We start from the raw sequence: 19,121 nt of genomic DNA, 5'->3' as shown, positions 1-19,121 counted from the left end.
CCCTCTCATCCTCCAAGGGTCCAACATTCACTCTAGCCACTCTATTCCTTTTTATATATTTATAAAAACTTTTACTATCATTTTTTATATTAATTGCTAGCCTAGCTTCATAGTCTATCCTTCCTTTCTTTATCGCTTTCTTAGTCTCTCTTTGTTGTTTCTTAAATTTTTCCCAATCACTTGTTTCTCCACTATTTTTGGCCACTCTGTACGCAGCTGTTTTTATTTTAATACTTTCCTTTATTTCCTTCGTTATCCACGGCTGGTTCTCCCTTTTCTTACAATCCTTGTTTTTTGCTGGAATATATTTTTGCTGAGAACTGAAAAGGATCTCCTTAAAAATCCTCCACTGTTCCTCAGCTATCCTACCTGCCAGCCTGCTCTCCCAGTCTACCTTAGCCAATTCATCCCTCATTCTATCATATTTCCCTCTGTTCAAACAGAGGACACTGGTTTGGGACCAAACTTTCTCCTCTTCCATCTGAATCAGAAATTCGACCATATTGTGGTCACTAGACCCAAGAGGGTCCTTCACAATAAGATCCTTAATTCTACCTACCTCGTTACACAATACCAGATCCAAAATAGCTCGTTCCCTAGTCTGTTGTAAGTTTTTAAAATGATGAATTTACCTCCTTCCCATCCCTCCATACATTATAAATTACTTTGTACCTGAAGCAATGGCTGTGGGGCAATCCTATCCTGGCATTCTGTTGATTGCAGCTACAACCAGGTACTAGTAGATGTACAAATATTACACTGAAGTTAGAGCTCAGAAACAGGCCTTCAGGTCCAGCTGCTGTTGTATATCATGTGGACCTCCTCACATTCTCGAGCAACAAACTATTCTTCAATTTTTGCTCCTGTTTAATTTCTTTTTCATTCATGGGACATGTGCATTGCTGGCTGGCCAGCATTTATTGCCCATCCCTAATTGCCCTTGTTCAGAGGGGCAGTTGAGAGTCAACCACATTGCTGTGGTTCTGGAGTCACATGTAGGCCAGACTGAGTAACGACGGCAGATTGAGTGAACCAGATGGTTTTTTTCCGACACTCGACAATGGTTCCACGGTCATCAATAGATTCTTAATTCCAGATATTTTAACTGAATTCAAATTCCACCATCTGCTGTGGTGGGATTCGAACCGGGGCTCCCAGAACATTAGTTGAGTTTCCAGATTGAGAGTCTAGCTATAACACCACTAGGCCATCGTCTCCCCCATAATTTCCACTTAATGTATCAGTGAATACAGATTGGCGATCTAACCAAGTTGACTTCAGCTTGTCTAAGAGTGTAATAATGGTGAAAAGCAGGCATTTTTATTTAAAAGCACAATACATAAATAAGTGAAATTGGCATACAGATTTCAGCGTCAGGTTTATGCACCACACAATCTACAGGCAGCAAACATTTGCAAGTGTACAGCATTTGCCTGCCTTTTGTTAGCAGTAGGGAACATGAGAAAAATCCATTTAGCATTCTTACTTATGAAGAAATTAATTACATCATCAAATGCCAAATAGGACAAAGAACACTTGTGTTTAAAGAATTGGATACAGACAATTGATAGACCATAAGTGGCCAGCCACAGGGAGTCACAAGTTTTAACTTAAAATGAACATACATTTAGCTAATGAATTACTATACATCTTGCACAGAGGAATTGCAAGTACTGCTTTTAAACACATTTACACAGAAACTGTACTGCACTGGATTGAAATGGAATGAACAACGTAATTAATTTGTAAATTGCAACACTTTTTTCTGATGTGCTTGGGTCCATCAGTAGTACAATTGTCATAATTGTTGAAGACCAACAACACACAAAACACTTAAGTCTGATACTGATGATTAAATTGTAAGCGTCTTCCTCAAATGAAAGTGCCCTCACTGTTTAATTCAAGTATGGAGAAGACAGTTCACACCATAGAAAGTCACTATACAGCCTTGGTTTCATCTGCTGCTAATTTGGCCACTGTTTTTCTTTATTCTACCGAGTTACAGGCTTCTTCCTCGACGTCACCTTTGGCAGCTTTGGTGATGATGTCAATCCATCTTTTCTGAAGCTCCTCATCGTCTGCACTGAAATAATAAATCTGTTGGGACTGCCGCAGCTTGAAAGCATGCTTCTTCTCAATCGCATCAGCGGAACTGGGAAGTTCGATTTCATAGCCAGGCAATGGGATAGTACGGGCATTTTTTCCTTCCTGTAAGAAAACTTCCCACTAAGTATATGAAATAAGAACAAAGAAAATTACAGCACAAGAACAGGCCCTTCGCCCCCCCCCCTCAAGCCTGCATCAACCATGCTGCCCACCTGAACTAAAACTCCCTACTCTTCTGGAGACCATATCCCTCTATTCCCACCCTATTCATGTATTTGTCAAGACGCCCCTTAAAAGTCACTATCGCATCCACTTCCACTACCTCCCCTGGCAGCGTGTTCCAGACACCCATCACACTTTGTGTAAAAAAACTTGCCTCGCACATCTCCTATAAATCTTGCCCCTCGCACCTTAAACCTATGCCCCTAGTAATTGACTCTTCCACCCTGGGAGAAAGCTTCTGACTATTCACTCTGTCCATGCCCCTCATAATCTTGAAGGCTTCTATCAGGTCGCCCCTCAACCTCCGTCGTTCCAGTGAGAACAAACCAAGTTTCTCCAACCACTCCTCATAGCTAATTCCCTCCATATCAAGTAACAGCCTGGTAAATCTTTTCTGTACCCTCTCCAAAGCCTACACATATTCTGGTAATATGGCGACCAGAATTGAACACTATATTCCAAGTGTGGTCTAACTAAGGTTCTATAAAGCTGCAACATGACTTGCCAATTTTTAAACTCAATGCTCCAGCCGATGAAGGCAAGCATGCCGCATGCTTTCTTGACTATCTTCTCCACCTGCGTGGAAAAGGTAGTCAAGTCTTTAACATACTTTTAAGAACAATATGTGGAAATTGAGATCCAGTTCCCCACCTTTCCCATCCAGAAAAACATCAGATTGAACGTGTCAACAGTCAACAAAGCCTCCAACACATACAATGGCCCAAGTTTTCCAGCCGTTCCCACCGGTGGGATCTTCTGGTCCTGCCAACGGTGACCCCTAGCTGTGGTGTCCCCATCAATAGAGGGTGCAAACAGCGGAAAACGCTATGGAAGCGGCAGAACCGGAAGATCTCACCACCGGCCAATGGTGGACCACCTCCGCCATCACAAAACACGCCACGGTGATAGGAGGGATGGAGAATCCCACCCAATGTGTGCACATAATTTCAGCATGGAGAGTACAGAGTTTAATTTAGTGCCAGGAAATTCCAGTGGCGGATACAATCTCAAGTCAAAGGTTTCTACGTTCTCGGCTATTGTCAGAAAAAGAAAATAATGTCACCGTAAAATCACTTCATTTATTTCAGAAGCAGTGAGATTGTTGAACCTTTTGAAGATGGCAGTATTCTGCTCCAAAACAACAGAAGAGGACATTGAAATCTTTTCAGAAATCAGTGAATTATTCTATGGTCTTAAACAGGTTTGGTCCAGAATGATCAGGAAAGTTGCTTCTACAGATGTCACTAAATATGGTACAGGAAGCTACAGAAATATTTGGCCCTCAAAAGGTTAAATATGTAGCATGAAACATAGTTGATTTATATGTAGGCAATTGTTTTTTCCAAGACCCACTTACCACCTACAAAATAATTCATTGATACACGTACCATGGAAAAATTGCGCTTCAGAGAAAGACCATTCAGCCCATCGTGCGCGCTCCGGCCAAAAAGAGAAAAAATAAACTAGTCGCTCATTTTAATCCCATTTTCCAATACCTAAGTCTATAACCCCGCCAGTTACAGCAGTTCAGGTGCAGATCCAGGCATCTTTCAAATGAGTTGAGTGTTTCAGCCACAATCACCAGCTTAAACAGTGAATTCCAGGCCAGCCATTGGGTGAACAGGTTTTTCCTCATGTCATCTAAGCCTTCTACCAATCTCCTTAAATCTATGCCCCCTGGTAAATGACCCCTTGGCTAGGGAAACAGGTTTTTCCTGTCTACCCTCTCTGGGCTCCCCATAATTGTGTACACCTCAATGAGGTCACCCCTTAACCTCCTCTGTTCTACGGAAAACGACCCCAGCCTATCTCTCCTCATAGCTGCAATTTTCAGGCTCCGGCAATATTCTTGTAAATCTCCTCAGCATTCTCTCCAAAGGAATTATGGTCCTTCCTGTAATGTGGTGATCACAGCTATACATAAAAGTTCAGCTGTGCCCCAACCAGCATTTTATACAGTTCCAGCATTACCTCCCTGGTTTTGTATTCAGTACTTCATCCAATAACAGAAAGCATTCCATATACTTTCTTGACCACCCACCCTGCCATCTTCAAGAATCTGTGTCCATGCACTCCACGGCCTCACAATTCCTCAAGCCCTCTTTAAACTTCCCATTTATTGAGTATTCCCTTTCTTTGTTTGCCCTCTGTCAGAGGCAGAGGTAGTTGTAAATAACCTATGTTTGTATTGTTGGATATTAGAAATAAGGTATAGATTTAAGGGAGTTTAATTTAGTGTTTTTGTTTAACCAAGGGTAGAACTCCATCCAGTTAGATACACGTCAGACAAAGTTGTTTGCCTATCTGGGGGTTTTTGGTTTCAGTTTAAACTGTGTTTCTATTGTGCTGAGAGAAAGTTTATGACTAGCCTATAGTTTTCTGGTCTATCCCTCACACTCGTTTTAAATAATGGTACAATATTTGTAGACCTCCAATCCTCTGCTACCTTACCAGGATCCCGTGTGGATTGGAAAATGATCCTCAGAGCAACCGCTATTTCCTCCCTGGCTTCCTTCAACAGCCTGGGATACAATCCATCTGGCTCTGGTGATTTATCCACCTTGAAGGATGCCAGTCCCTCCAGTGTTTTCTCTCTTACCATCCTGTGGTATCTAATATTTCACTTGAATTTCGGAATCATCCCTCTCCTTAGTGAATTCAGAGAAAGTACTCATCAAGAACCCTAGCCACATCTTCTGAATCAACCCACAAGTTACCATGTACATCTCTGATAGGCCCGACCTTTTCCGTAGTTATTCTTTTGCTTTTAATATATTGTTAAAACATCTTAGGATTTTCTTTGATTTTACCTTTCCTAATTTCCATTTTTACTTCACCCCCATACTTTTTAGGCTTTCCACAGTATTAAGTCTCTTGTGACTTAATTAAATTATACATATTTCAGACATTACACAAAAAGGCTTGGGATTTCACAATGTTGGCACTGAAGTAAGATTCACAAGTGCCCAGTGTCTGGAATGAAGTGCAAAACTCTGCGTCCTCAAGCACTATAACTCCGACTTCCACATCTGGCTAAAAATATACATGCAACAAAGTGAGAGTCTCCACAACTTGTCCTTTATCCTTTGCTTCAAGCAGCCAGAAATGGAAAAACCTCAAACCACTTATTTCTTAGTGCTCTTGCAATGCTGCATCGGCATTACTACTATGACCTTAAACAAGATGACAGGCATCGTTATCCAGTAAGCAATTTTTTTGCTTCACTTACGCACTGTCACAACACGTTGCTGACAGAGACATCTTGCTTTTCTCTGCTACACCCATTGGACACAACCAGAATTATAATTACGGGACAATCTATAGCTATTAGACCGACAATAATTTGCCTATATATCACTGAATGTACAATCTTATTCAAATTGGCTACCAAAGTTTCAAAATGTGTGAAAACATGTGAAGAATCAATCCTGAATGGCATCTTTGCTTCCTCTATCTTGGAAGCTGAATTAAAACATCAACGATGGATGCAAAACATTTTGTGGCATTAACAGAAAGGCATGAAGTTTTATTGCTGTCCTGGCCAACATCCATCCCTTAACCATTACCAATAAAAGTTTAACTAAGCATTGATCACATTTACTGTTTACGCGGCCGTGTATAAACTGGCTGTCAAAAAAGTAACCGTATTTCAAAATTTATTTTGCTCTGGACAATTTTGAATGCAATATGAAAAGCATTATTACTAACCATGGCTTCTCACACCATTGCAGCTTTTAGTTTACGTGATGCATCTAGAAATTATGTCCATATTTCATTGCATTCTGAAACCCCCAACTATTTATTCTTCCATTAATTTGGTCATTAAAAATAGGTCCTCCAAACACTTCAACTTAAATACTAATTCATTCTTCTACTTCCTAAATAATCATTTGTTGTCACTCAGCTTCTTTCGGCTATGGGCATAATTATGAGAGTCATAACCATATTCCTGGATTGTCATAAATTTTTTTTTACAACTTCGATGCTATTCTACAGATTCAAATTTGAAAGCAGAACAGAAACTCCTACTGGAAAAAACACATTACATCTGTGGGCGAAGACCAAGATTGAATTTGTCAGAATTACAGTGACTGCCACTCCGAGTGAATTCCATCGGAAAAACTGGTTTAAAAATTTTCCAAAAGTCCCCACACCTGCAACGTTGTAGATTTTAGAAACAGATTATATTTCCATGGAAACATTGGATGCACATTCATAGAATAGAATCATAGAATCCTTACAGTATAGGAGGCGACCATTCAGCCCATCGAGTCTGTACCAACTACAATCCCACCCAGGCCCTATCCCCGTAACCCCACACATTTACCCTGTTTAATCCCCCTGACACTAAGGGGCAATTTAGCATAGCCAATCAACCTAACCCGCACATCTTTGGACTGTGGGAGGAAACCGGAGCACCCGGTGGAAACCCACACAGACAGGGGGAGAAAATGCAAATTCCACACAGACAGTGACCAGAGGCCAGAATTGAACCTGGGTCCCTGGCGCTGTGAGGCAGCAGTGCTAACCACTGTGCCAATCGTGCTGCCCACATTGTCATGATGTAATCAGAAGCCAATGAAAATAGACATTCAGCCAATGTCTCACTGATTTTATAAAATTAATCAGTACCCATAGACTGCAACAGTTCCACAGAATCGGCTGAAAGCTTTGGTGACATGTAGGCCAGACCAGGTAAGGACAGCAGATTTCCTTCCCTAAAGGACATCAGTGAACTAGATGGGTTTTTCTGACAATTGTTTCATAATCATCATTTGACTTTTAAGTCCAGATATATGTTATTGAATTCAAATTCCACCATCTGCCGCGGTGGGATTCGAACTTGGGTCCCCAGAATGTGAGCTAAGATTCTGGATTATTAATCTAGCAATAATACCACTAGGCCATCGCCTCCCCTAATATTCCAGACTTACTAATTGAATTCAAATTCCACAGGTTGTGACCCCAGAGCTTGGTCATCTGGATTACCGATCCAGTAACGTTATCATTATGCCACCAACTCCCCACATACAATCACTCTGAATTATTGGTTAATATACAGCAAACCTATAGTAATCAAAGGCTTTTAGTACACAGTCTTATAAAAGTACAGCTGAAAGTGACTGTAATGTAGACTTATGAATAATGGAATTGTTAAAGGCACAGGAATGCCAGAAGAATTCATGGTGAGCACCTACAGTCAAGAAAAAGTAACTCTTAATTTGTGTGCACCTTTTATGAGCACAATCCCATTTAGTTATTATTAGTCACAAACAGCATGGCCAATGCACCTAACCAGCACGCCTTTCAGATATTGGGAGGAAACTGGAGCACCTGGAGGGAACCCACGCAGACATGGGGAGAACGTGCAAACTCCACATTGTGACCCCAAGCTGGGAATCAAACCCGAATCCTTGGCACTGTGAGGCAGCAGTGCCATCGTGACACCCACTCCATGGTATAAGCCGACACAACTCAAGAGTTTGCTGCTGAAGTATAGAGGCTGTCTTTTGGATATATGGGATTTAATTGTAGCCCATCTGCTGGTTCTGTCCCTCCAGGGCATTACATGGAGATAATCTATAATCTTGGCTGGGACAATAAACCAGTAGCATTATACACCATATCCAATATTCTTTTACCTTGATTTCAATGGAAAATAAAATGGATTGGATTGTATTATTGGTAACCAATGCATTTTTGTCTGTTCCCTCTCATCTTATGTCTCTGTTCAAAAAGATTTAAGATGTTTTCTTGATGTTTCAACTAATATTCCTCCCTCATTCTACAACGGGACAATAATCAAGTTGCCAAGCTCATTCTAATGTTCTCCCTCCTAGCTGGGTCATGAGTACCATGATAGAAGCCTGAAATCAGGCCTTTCCCCACATCTAGAAGCTTGATCTGTGCTGATATGGAAGAGAGCAAGATGAAGGAAAAGGGGAATCTGTTGAATTAACACCGACCAATTACTATTTGACACAAGTTACGTGACACAGTGGAGCAGCATATTGGAGCTCCACCATATATAGATAGGAAGGATGTCAACTTTCTCAGTCTCGCGTCTGATCTCTGCTATGTTGCTATGAATATTGGCCCAGTAAGGATCAGTCAGCTTTCCACAGGGACAGGAGATTAGACATTACCGGGTCAGTTTAATGTCTCCCCTCACTAACAGCTCATCACCATCATTCCTGGGAGATTATTTTATGAGGAAAGGCCAAGCAGGTTAGGCTTATATCCCATTGGAGTTCACAAGAACGAGAGGTGATCTTTTTGAAACGAAAGGAACTTGACAGGGTGGATGCCGAGAGGAGATGTGGGAGATATGAGAACTAGGGTGCACAGTTTAAAAATGAGAGGTCTTCCTTTTAAGGCTGAGATGAGGAGCTTTTTCCCCTGAGGGTGTGGAACTTCCTTCCCCAGTGGACAGTGTAGGCTGTGTCGTTGAATATTAAAGGCCGATTTAGTTAGATTTGTGAGTGACGAGGAAGTCAAAGGTTATTGGGGGTGGGGGCAGAGAGGAAAGTGAAGTTAAGGCAACAATCAGCCATGGTCTTATTGAACGGCAGAGGAGGCGGCACGGTGGCACAGTGGTTAGCACTGCTGCCTCACAGCTCCAGGGACCTGGGATCGATTCCTGGCTTGGGTCACTGTCTGTGCGGGGTTTGCACATTCTCCCCATTTTTGCGTGGGTTTCCTCCGGGTGCTCCGGTTTCCTCCTGCACTCCAAAGCTGTGCGGGATAGGTTGATTGGCCATGTTAAATTGCCTCTGAGTGTCCCAGGATGCGTAGGTTAGAGGGATAAGCGGGGTAAATATGTAGGGTGACGGGGATGGGGCCTGGGTGGGATTGTTGTCGGTGCAGACTCGATGGGCTGAATGGCCTCCTTCTGCACTGTAGGGATTCTATGAGCTGAATGCTGTTCCTAATTCCTGTGTTCATTAGCACTTATCCCTGTCTGCCCTTTCAATTACAAATGCTGCATCTCTGGACAAACAGAGAAGGAAAACAGGAAAAGGTGCAATTGTCCTCAGGAAACATTTGCTTTGGTCTCGGAGGGATCAGCAAACAATTTTACAAAAGGCAAGGCAAATGGCCACTTCCAAAACAAGTCAAAATAACCGGAACACATTTGGGTTTTTCCACTTGTTTCAGATAGTACTCAAAACAAGAGCTTGGAGAGTGGAAAAAAATGAAAGACGGCAGCTGATAGATTTTCCATCTCCAAGCTCCGAGTCTGCTACAGTTCAGTTCAGAGTCTCTCCGTTAAAAACAACAACAAAAAAAAAATTGCTAAATCCCTTGACCCACTTCTGCATCAATTTGATGAAGCTTACGTGAACTGGATTGAATGACTCTCATTCTTACCTGACTTCCCACGTGCAAATACAGTACCAGGGGATCACATTTGGGAATAGCTACCCACGCCTTCTGCCAGGACTTCCCCTTCTCCATGAAACTTAAGTTGCTGCATAAAAGACTATTGTCACTTGCCAGCGAGCTTGGTCTCTGTTGTGGAAAGAACAAACACACAAATAAACGCACCAATAGAAGAAGAATATTCTGTATTATCCTTTCAATTGTGATAATGTATCTCACTTTTCATGAAAGTTCAATGCAATAAGTTTGAAGTTTATCTATCAGTGTCACAAGTAGGCTTACATTAACACTGCAATGAAGTTACTGTGAAAATCCCTTAGTCGCCACACTTTGACACACCTGTTCAGGTACGCTGAGGGAGAATTAATCATGGCCAATGCACCTAACCAGCACGTCTTTTGGACTGTGGGAGGAAACCGGAACACCCGGAGGAAACCCACGCAGACACAGGGGAGCACGTGCAGACTCTACACTGACTGTGACCCAAGCCGGGAATTGAACCCGGGTCTCTGGTGCTGTGAGGCAGCAGTGCTAACCACTGTGCCAACCATAAGTAGCAAATATGCAATTATTTCTTCCATTTGAACTCCATATTACAATCAAGGCGAGATAGAGCTGGGTGTCATCGATCTATATGTGGAACCTGGTGTTTTATTGAATGATTTCGCTGGGCGAATAATGTGTGGATGAGCAGACGCGGGGGTGTGGGGGGCGGGGGGGGGGACAACGAAATGGTGCACAATGGCGAAGAAAAGCCATTGCAGATGAAGTGTACAGCAGCTGTATTTCCTGCCAGCATACACCAATTCCCGAAACAGAAATGCCAACTGCTTTCATTTTCAGCTGAAACTCCCTTTCCTATGTCTGATTCCAGTCATTCTCATTTTTCCGTGATTTAATTTATGTGATGGTTTGGCTCAGAAGATCCCACAATGAAACAATTCTAACTCTTAATCCCAGATGTTGTCTGAGACAAACGACATACTGTGTCCTAAGAGCCATTTACAAACAGTCATTAGCTATATAGAGGTAACTGATATCGTACCATTCACACTTGAATTAGCATTCCCATTTAGTGTGCACCTATGGGCTAAATGAGGTTGAAAAAGCCGTACTGTACACTGTTTTTTATTATACATATAATATATGGTATCTTATAATCAGGACAGCCTTCACCACAGCAACATAGTTAATCGTTACAAGAGGGACTGCACTTCTAAAAGTACTCAATAGGCTATAAAACGCTTTGGGGCACCCTGAAATCATGGATAGCTCTTTATTAATGCAAGTTGCTTCTTTCTGATCAGTTTCAAAGACAATACTATTTGCTTTTGTAATCCAAGCAGCACAGCTGGTTCATTTCAATCACCCATCCAAGGTGTGCATGTTCAAACACTCAAATACTCCTAGTTCCAAGCACATTTCCGATCGCCGTAATTAGTGCAATAATGAGGCTTTATAAAATATTTACCCGCAAACCTACAATTTTCTCTGACACAACAGAAGATTATTTTAAACTGACTAAACCACATTCAAGGTACATGCTGCTTTTTCTTCTTCTTTGGCAGTCCCTCAAGGCTGTGGGAGGTGGGAGAGGGGGGCTCAGCGGTGGCTGAATAATCCAATCCTTGAGCTGCAGACTCTGCCGCAGGGGTGGTGTTTGATGAGGCGGGTGGGTGGCACACTCTGGATTCTGCATGGCTCTTTCCACCGTTTGCATTTAGTCTCCACTCAGCGAGGCTCAAGGTGATTGGCGCCTTTGTGAATGGTTTTTCTTCACTTTATTCGAGGCCACATGAATCCCATGTGTCGATGAGGATGTCGCACTTACTTAGAGAGGCTTTCAAAGTGTCCTTGTAGGTTTCCTCTGCCTTTACAAGTGAGTGCTTGCCATTGCAGAGCTCAGAGTAGAGCCTTTGTTTAGGAGCCTTTGGTCCGTCAGGCACACAGACAATGTGGCTCACCCATTGCAGCTGGTCACAGGTGACCAGTAGCTCGATGCTGGGGATATTGGCCTGGGAGAGGGCGCTCACATTGGTATGCCTATCTTGCCAGTGGATTTGCAGGATTTTGCAGAGGCAATGTTGGTAATATCTCTCCAGGGATTTGAGGTGTCTGCTGTACATTGTCCATGTTTCCGATGCATACAGGAGGGTGGGACCACAGCTGCTCTGTAGAACATGAGCTTGGTGCTGGGTTTGCTCTGTTCCTCAGGTGTCCGAAGTCTGCACTGGAGCTTTAGATGTCTGCTCGCGCTGAGAGGAGGCTCTCGAGGTATGGAAAATAATCGACGTTGTCCAAGGGTTCACCGTGGATCTTGATGGTTGTGTGGCAGTTTTTTATGGCAGGAGCAGCTTGGTATACAACCTTTGTTTTCTGGATGTTTAGTCTGAGGCCCATTCTCTCACATGCCGCAGCTGAGGGGTGGTCTTGGTTCTGGTTTGCCTTTCCAGAAGAGGTAGCCACCACCTTGTTCTTTAAGCTGACCTTCTCCTGCCAATCGTGTTTCACTCAGGGCTAGATGTCAATGTTGTGGCGTTGGAGCTCCCGGGCTATGATGGCAATGTGACATTCAGGTCTTTTGTAGTTGTCCACAAGGGTCCTGATGTTCCAGGTCCCGGAATCCATTTTGATAGGTGGATTGTGGGGTCGACTGCGGTATAAGATGCATTTGTTAACATGGGATGGCCATTTCACACCAATCACCATATGGTCCCAGTGGAACAAAGTCTTGGTCCAATGGCAGAGAGATCGGAAATGACTAGAGACCAGGCTCTGCTGTAGGACGGGAACTAACAAATGCTAATCCTGGCGGGCAAACTGGCTCCTCCTCAGGAGCAGAGGCCAGCCTGGGGACGCACTGTTCTTGCTGAACCCCAGCTTGTTGTGCTCTCCATTATCTGTTACACATTCCCTCTGACTCATGCAAATACAATTATAAACTCAAACCACCAGTGTTGTAAAATTACATCAGTGTATAGATTGCATTTCTGATGTTACTTTTCAGAAGTTTTTTTTCTCATTTCTGTTCTATCATCAGATCTTCTACATTCAATATTATGTATATTAAAATATTGCCTCAAAGTTAGTTATTTTTGGTAACGAGCAATTTTTCGGTAGACTGTGTGTTCTGGCTGAATAATAAAAGTTAACCAACCAAATAAACCAGTCACCAGCACTCAAAATGTAGACAAGTCTAACAAGTAAACATATCTTCTATTTCTCAGTGACAGTGTGATGAATTCTGGATTCAGTCCCACCTCTCCCATTAATCGAATTCCTCTTCATAACATAGTAATTTACTTTGTTAACTCGGGAATCAATTAATGAAGAATTGTAAGAAAGTAAATCAAAGCTGTATAGCGGACAGATGCTGTGTTCTTTGCCAGCACACTCCTTAATCTTGTTCAACTACTTGATGCAAAAGTCAATCCTGAATTATTTATTTGAAAATGAACTATGATTTTCAGCTCCTGGACAGATGTGAATTTTTAGTTTGGGTTTGGGGACTAGACATAGGGTTTCCAGGTCATGACCCTACATAGTAAGCTTTGGGTACGTCCTCTGCAATGATCAATGCCCCGGCTAATTGAAGGCTAGGGAACAGGTTCACATCCAACCACAGATGGTAGTTGGGTGCTCAATGCTAGTGGGCCAACGGGAGGTCCCTCGACACTCAGACTGGCAGCCCCAGCCTGAGATAAGAGTTGCCGATGTGAATATGCAGATGGCAAGGGACGTGGGCAGGCGAGTTAGTGTCATTCTTTCAAATGTCATAGTTGCCAGCTATGATCCTGGAGGGAAACCCCTCGAGGAGCTGGCCAGTGACTGCAACTGTGGCCCAGTAGATGTTATGAGGCCAGTGGGAGGGAGGTGTGGGTGGCAGGCCTTGGGCGGTGGTTCATCCTTCACTTGATCTAGTATACCCCCACCCTGTGCCCACCACATTGGCTATATCACTGCCCACATTGCCAGCAGGAGATCCCAGTCTGCACAGGAATGAGGCCTGAACCTAATTAATTCAAATTAGTTACCCGTGTCTTTCAAGTTGGCTCGACACCATGGGGAACCAGCATGAAGGATGGTGGTGCCAGATTGTGTATCCACCCACCTCCGATTCAGATCCTGGCTGGTTTGAAAAATCCAGCTTGTGCACTCTAACAATTTACCAACACATCCACAGATGTTCTGGGTGCAATCTCGGCTTAAAGGCAATTTACTTAATCAATCAGCTGACAAATTTCACCAATATCCAAAATTCAGAAGTTGATATTGAGCCCATATGCGCAGTTACATATGGAGTTATTGTGAAATTAAAGACTGCACACATGGAAACTCAAAAGGAACACGGGTATTGATTTTTCTTTTCCCTGACAAGTCCAGTCTGAATTAAACACCATGTCAAAAATACCCGATTGGATACGGTATCAGAATTTAGCTGCCACCTCATTTTTAGGTGTTGTTAATTTTATCCTCAAACTCATCTCCACTCATTGAACAATAATATCTGCACCCAGGTTCACTCACCTCCATGGTGACCTTTCTCTTCTGGTCAGCTGCATTCTCAGGTACTGGATTTGAGGGAACTGCTGTGGCTGGCAGTGCAAAGCATTCCTTACAGACACGGTTGTGCCGACTATTGTCTGCCAGAGGCTTGAATTCTGAACATTTACCACAGATAATCTGAAAAAGAAAAGACAACATCCTTGAAACAGGTTATGACTGTAAAAACCTTTAATTTCCTGGCTCGAGTCTTCAGATTCATGTAATTTGTTCCATTCCCTAATCAAGACAAGCAGCCGCTCGCACGCACTTGCAATATTACGTGTGTCATCACTGCCACAAAATGAGCTTTCTTCTGAGTGTTACGTTGAGCAGTGTGTCTGCATAGTCAACCAAAATGAGACACACTTGGCAGAGAGCTCATTCAGTAACCAAAAGCAGACCATTATGTATGGGTCTTATTTTAAGGAATCAAAGTCCTGATGTTTTCAGTAATATTTAATGAACGGCAGAGGATTCATTCTAAATATGTGGTGGGGGATGTTCTACAAAGGGTAATATTATTTTAAAGGTTTGTAACAGCTTAATTGTCCTCTTTGAATAGTGGTTTGATCATTTTTTTTGCATGGGAATACCACCACAATTACTCATTTTCCTACTTCCGTAACATCACTCACTTCCGCTCCTCACCTCAGCCCATCTGCTGCTCAAACCTTCATCCATGTCTTTGTTACCTCCAGTCTCAACGATTCCAATGGTCGCCTATCCAACTTTCCACCTATTAAAACTTTGCTAAACTTCATCTTATTCTAAACTGTGCTTGCTACACACATCCAAATTTACATCCTGTGTTCAAACCCATCCATTGCCTTGTGCCTGCCTTCCTGTGTAGTCTGCTCCAGCCCTATAACTTGGAGATCTCTATACTCTTCCCAATTCTGGCCCCTTTCACATCCTTGATTTTCTTTGCTCCATCATTAATGGTCAGGCCCCTAGCTGTCTAGGCCCTATACTCGGAAATTCCTACCATGTACTTCTTCATTCTCTTTTAGAGAATTCCTTAAAACCCACCACTTTCACCAAACTTATAGTCACCTATCCTAATTGCTCAGTATCAAATTTTGTCCATTAAAATTCCTAAATGCTTTTGGTGTTTTATTACATTAAAGATGCTATCTAAAGGCAAAGTTGTTGAGAAATTTGAGATCAATTTGGTCTCACTTTCAAAAGACCATATCACCAGTGCTGAGTGCTATCCCTGTGGAAAACTTCATTGGTGCTTGACAAATTGATTTCTACCTTGCGAAGGCGGCATGCCAACCTTGGGTCAAAATCCTGGAACACTCTTCCTAACAGCTCTGTTGGTGTTCCTACAAGATGTGGGCTGCAGAGGTTCAACACGGCACCTCACCACCACCTTCTCGAGGGCAATTAGGGTTGGGCAACAAACACTGACCTAGCTAGCGTTCCATGAACTAATGAAAAAAATCTCTGATATCTCCTCCGACCTCCCCCTCGACCATGAATCCCACCAATAAGCATCAAGTCAATGGGCGGGATTTTCCGGCCTTGCTCGCCCCGAAACCGAACATTCCCGCCCGCGGTCAACGGACCTTTCCGTGGTCCGCCCCTCACCTGCTCCGATTCCCGTGGCGGACAGAACGGTAAAATTTGCCCCATTGTTTCCAAGATTGTCATTGATCTTCATTCCATGGAATACAACCTCAAGTTTGAAAATCCCATTTCTAACACTTCCCCAAGATCCACAGACAGACTGCCCAGAAGACCCAGGATTGCACCTGTTCTTGCTCAGCAGGATTGATTTTTTCCCCTGATCTTGGCTGTATTTTTCTCCCTGTCAAGTCTCTTCCCATCCAAAACTGTGGCTTTTGCAAAGCCCTTTGCTACTTTTAACAGGTTCTAATTTATTTGTCCTAACCATCTCCCTTTCATCACAGACACCCAATCTCTCTACACCTCCAATCTCCCAAGTTTGTCTGAGGCTCTTTCACTTCTTCCTTGAACGAAGGCCCAACCAGTCCATATCTACCACCACCCTCCTCTGCCTGGCTGAATTTTGTTCTCACATTGAATGACTTCTTTAACTCCAGCCACTTCCTCCAAATAAATGCTGATCTGTTGGAATGTACATGTGCATTAGTTGTGTCTGTCTTTTGGGGGAACTGGAAAATTTCCACCCTTCCCTTGTCTACACTTGGTCCATCTTTGACTTTTCCCTTCATTAACTTGTCTGTCTTCATTTCCTGGGATAGACGATTGATCCATATTCATGATGAGCTCACCGACCCCCACAGATATCGTCACTATTCTTCCTGACGCCCTGCTTGCTGAAGAGGCTGTAATCAATTTCCCCAGTTTCTCTGAACAAAGAACAATACAGCACAGGAAACAGGCCCTTCGGCCCTCCAAGCCTGTGCCACTCATTGGTCCAATGAGACCATTCGTTTGTATCCCTCCATTCCCAGACTGCTCATGTGACTATCCAGGTAAGTCTTAAACGATGCCAGCGTGTCTGCCTCCACCAACCTACTTGGCAGTGCATTCCAGGCCCCCACCACTCTCTGTGTAAAAAACGTCCCTCTGATATCGGAGTTATACCTCACCCTTCTCACCTTGAGCCCGTGACCCCCCCGTGATCGTCACCTCCGACCTGGGAAAAAGCTTCCCACTGTTCACCCTATCTATACCCTTCATAATTTTGTACACCTCTATTAGGTCTCCCCTCATTCTCCGTCTTTCCAGCGAGAACAAGCCCAGTTTACCCAATCGCTCCTCATAGCTAAGACCCTCCATACCAGGCAACATCCTGGTAAACCTTCTCTGCACTCTCTCTAAAGCCTCCACGTCCTTCTGGTAGTGCGGCGACCAGAACTGGACGCAGTACTCCAAATGTGGCCCAACCAGCGTTCTATACAGCTGCAACATCAGACTCCAGCTTTTATACTCTATACCCCGTCCTATAAAGGCAAGCATACCATGTGCCTTCTTCACCACCTTCTCCACCTGTGCTGCCACCTTCAAGGATTTGTGGACTTGCACACCTAGGTCCCTCTGTGTTTCTATACTCTTGATGGCTCTGCCATTTATTGTATAACTCCCCCCACATTAGTTCTTCCAAAATGCATCACTTCGCATTTATCTGGATTAAATTCCATCTGCCATTTCTCCACCCAATTTTCCAGCCTATCTATATCCTGCTGTATTGCCCGACAATGTTCATCGCTATCCGCAAGTCCAGCCATCTTCGTGTCATCCGCAAACGTGCTGATAACACCAGTTACACCTTCTTCCAAATCATTTATATACATCACAAATAGCAGAGGTCCCAGTACAGAGTCCTGCGGAACACCACTGGTCACAGACCTCCAGCCAGAAAAAGACCCTTCGACTGTTACCCTCTGTCTCCTGTGACCAAGCCAGTTTTCTACCCATCTAGCCACCTCTCCTTGTATCCCATGAGCCTTAACCTTCTTAACCAACATGCCATGAGGGACTTTGTCAAATGCCTTACTGAAATCCATATAGACGACATCCATGGCCTTTCCTTCGTCAACCGTTTTTGTCACTTCCTCAAAAAACTCCACCAGATTTGTAAGGCATGACCTCCCTCTTACAAAACCATGCTGTCTGTCACTAATGAGATTGTTCCGTTCTAAATGCGCATACATCCTGTCTCTAAGAATCCTCTCCAACAACTTCCCTATGACGGACGTCAAGCTCACTGGCCTATAATTACCCGCGTTATCCCTGCTACCCTTCTTAAATAACGGTACCACATTCGCTATCCTCCAATCCTCAGGGACCTCACCTGTGTCCAATGAAGAGACAAAGACTTCTCACAGAGGCCCAGCAATTACATCTCTTGTCTCCCTGAGCAGTCTAGGATAGATGCCATCAGGCCCTGGGGATTTGTCCGTTTTAATGTTACCTAAAAAACCTAACACTTCCTCCCTTGTAATGGAGATTCTCTCTAATGGGTCAACACCTCCCTCTGAGACACTCCCAGTCAACAAGTCCCTCTCCTTTGTGAATACCAATGCAAAGTATTCATTTAGGATCTCCCCTATTCCCTTGGGTTCTAAGAATAATTCCCCTCCTTTGTCCCTGAGAGGTCCGACTTTTTCCCTGACAACTCTTTTGTTCCTAACATATGAATAAAATGCCTTAGGATTCTCCTTAATCCTGTCTGCCAAGAACATTTCGTGACCTCTTTTTGCCCTTCTAACTCCCCGTTTGAGTTCTTTCCTACTCTCTCTGTATTCCTCCAGAGCTCCATCTGTTTTCAGTTGCCTGGACCTAACATACGCCTCTCTAGTTTCTATTCTGATGATGCAACTTCCCCTTTTATCACTTAATTGCCTGCATTCCACCCTTTCATAGTTCTTCCCCATTTAAATTTCACAAAACTAAAAAAACCCACTTCACAATTTACACTGCCCTTAAATAGTCGTTAAATTTTCCTAGACCCAGTCTAAAGTGATTCTTATCTCCCAAGGATTTACTTTTGTTCTTTGCTTGTCCCAGCCTGGTAGCTTTTAATCCCAAAACTGTCTTTCATGGTGAGGGCCTTTCTCCTGGCGATTCTCCTTCTTGCACAAGCTGGACAAATCTCCAGCCTTATTTCAAATCCTCACAAATTTGTTCTTTGCAATCTGAGTGTGAACTTCTATCCTCATTCCTGCACAGTGAACCATAGAGACTTTCAGCCTCTAACAGCTCTCTCTCTCCCAGAAGCTGGCAAACTGTCTGAGTCCAAGTGTTTTCAGGGGATCTTAGAAACTCTTCCACTCTCAAACTCCATCTCCATGGCAATGTGAATCACACGGGCCTTGTAACCAAGTAGAAAATGCTAATAAGACCCAAACTCTCTTTTATCTTGGAAGTAA

General features: G+C 43.3%; 1 protein-coding gene across 2 annotated transcripts in view; it reads right to left on the bottom strand.

Moving 5' to 3' along the window:
• Positions 1–1,299: 1,299 nt before the first annotated feature.
• LOC144491597 (FYVE, RhoGEF and PH domain-containing protein 3-like) overlaps positions 1,300–19,121 on the bottom strand; it is a 243,243-nt gene continuing 225,421 nt past the window's right edge. For both annotated transcript variants that reach the window (XM_078209631.1, XM_078209633.1), the window contains 3 exons: positions 14,239–14,394; positions 9,700–9,840; positions 1,300–2,208 (listed from right to left, as the gene is read on the bottom strand). In XM_078209631.1, the coding sequence (XP_078065757.1) occupies positions 1,987–2,208; positions 9,700–9,840; positions 14,239–14,394 (519 nt within the window). In that variant the 3' untranslated portion in view covers positions 1,300–1,986. The remainder of the gene's footprint in view (positions 2,209–9,699; positions 9,841–14,238; positions 14,395–19,121) is intronic.

Source organism: Mustelus asterias, chromosome 3 (assembly GCF_964213995.1).
Source record: "Mustelus asterias chromosome 3, sMusAst1.hap1.1, whole genome shotgun sequence".
Lineage (NCBI taxonomy): Eukaryota > Metazoa > Chordata > Chondrichthyes > Carcharhiniformes > Triakidae > Mustelus > Mustelus asterias.
Note: the sequence above shows the minus strand (reverse complement) of the source record. Positions and strands in the feature narration are given on the sequence as shown.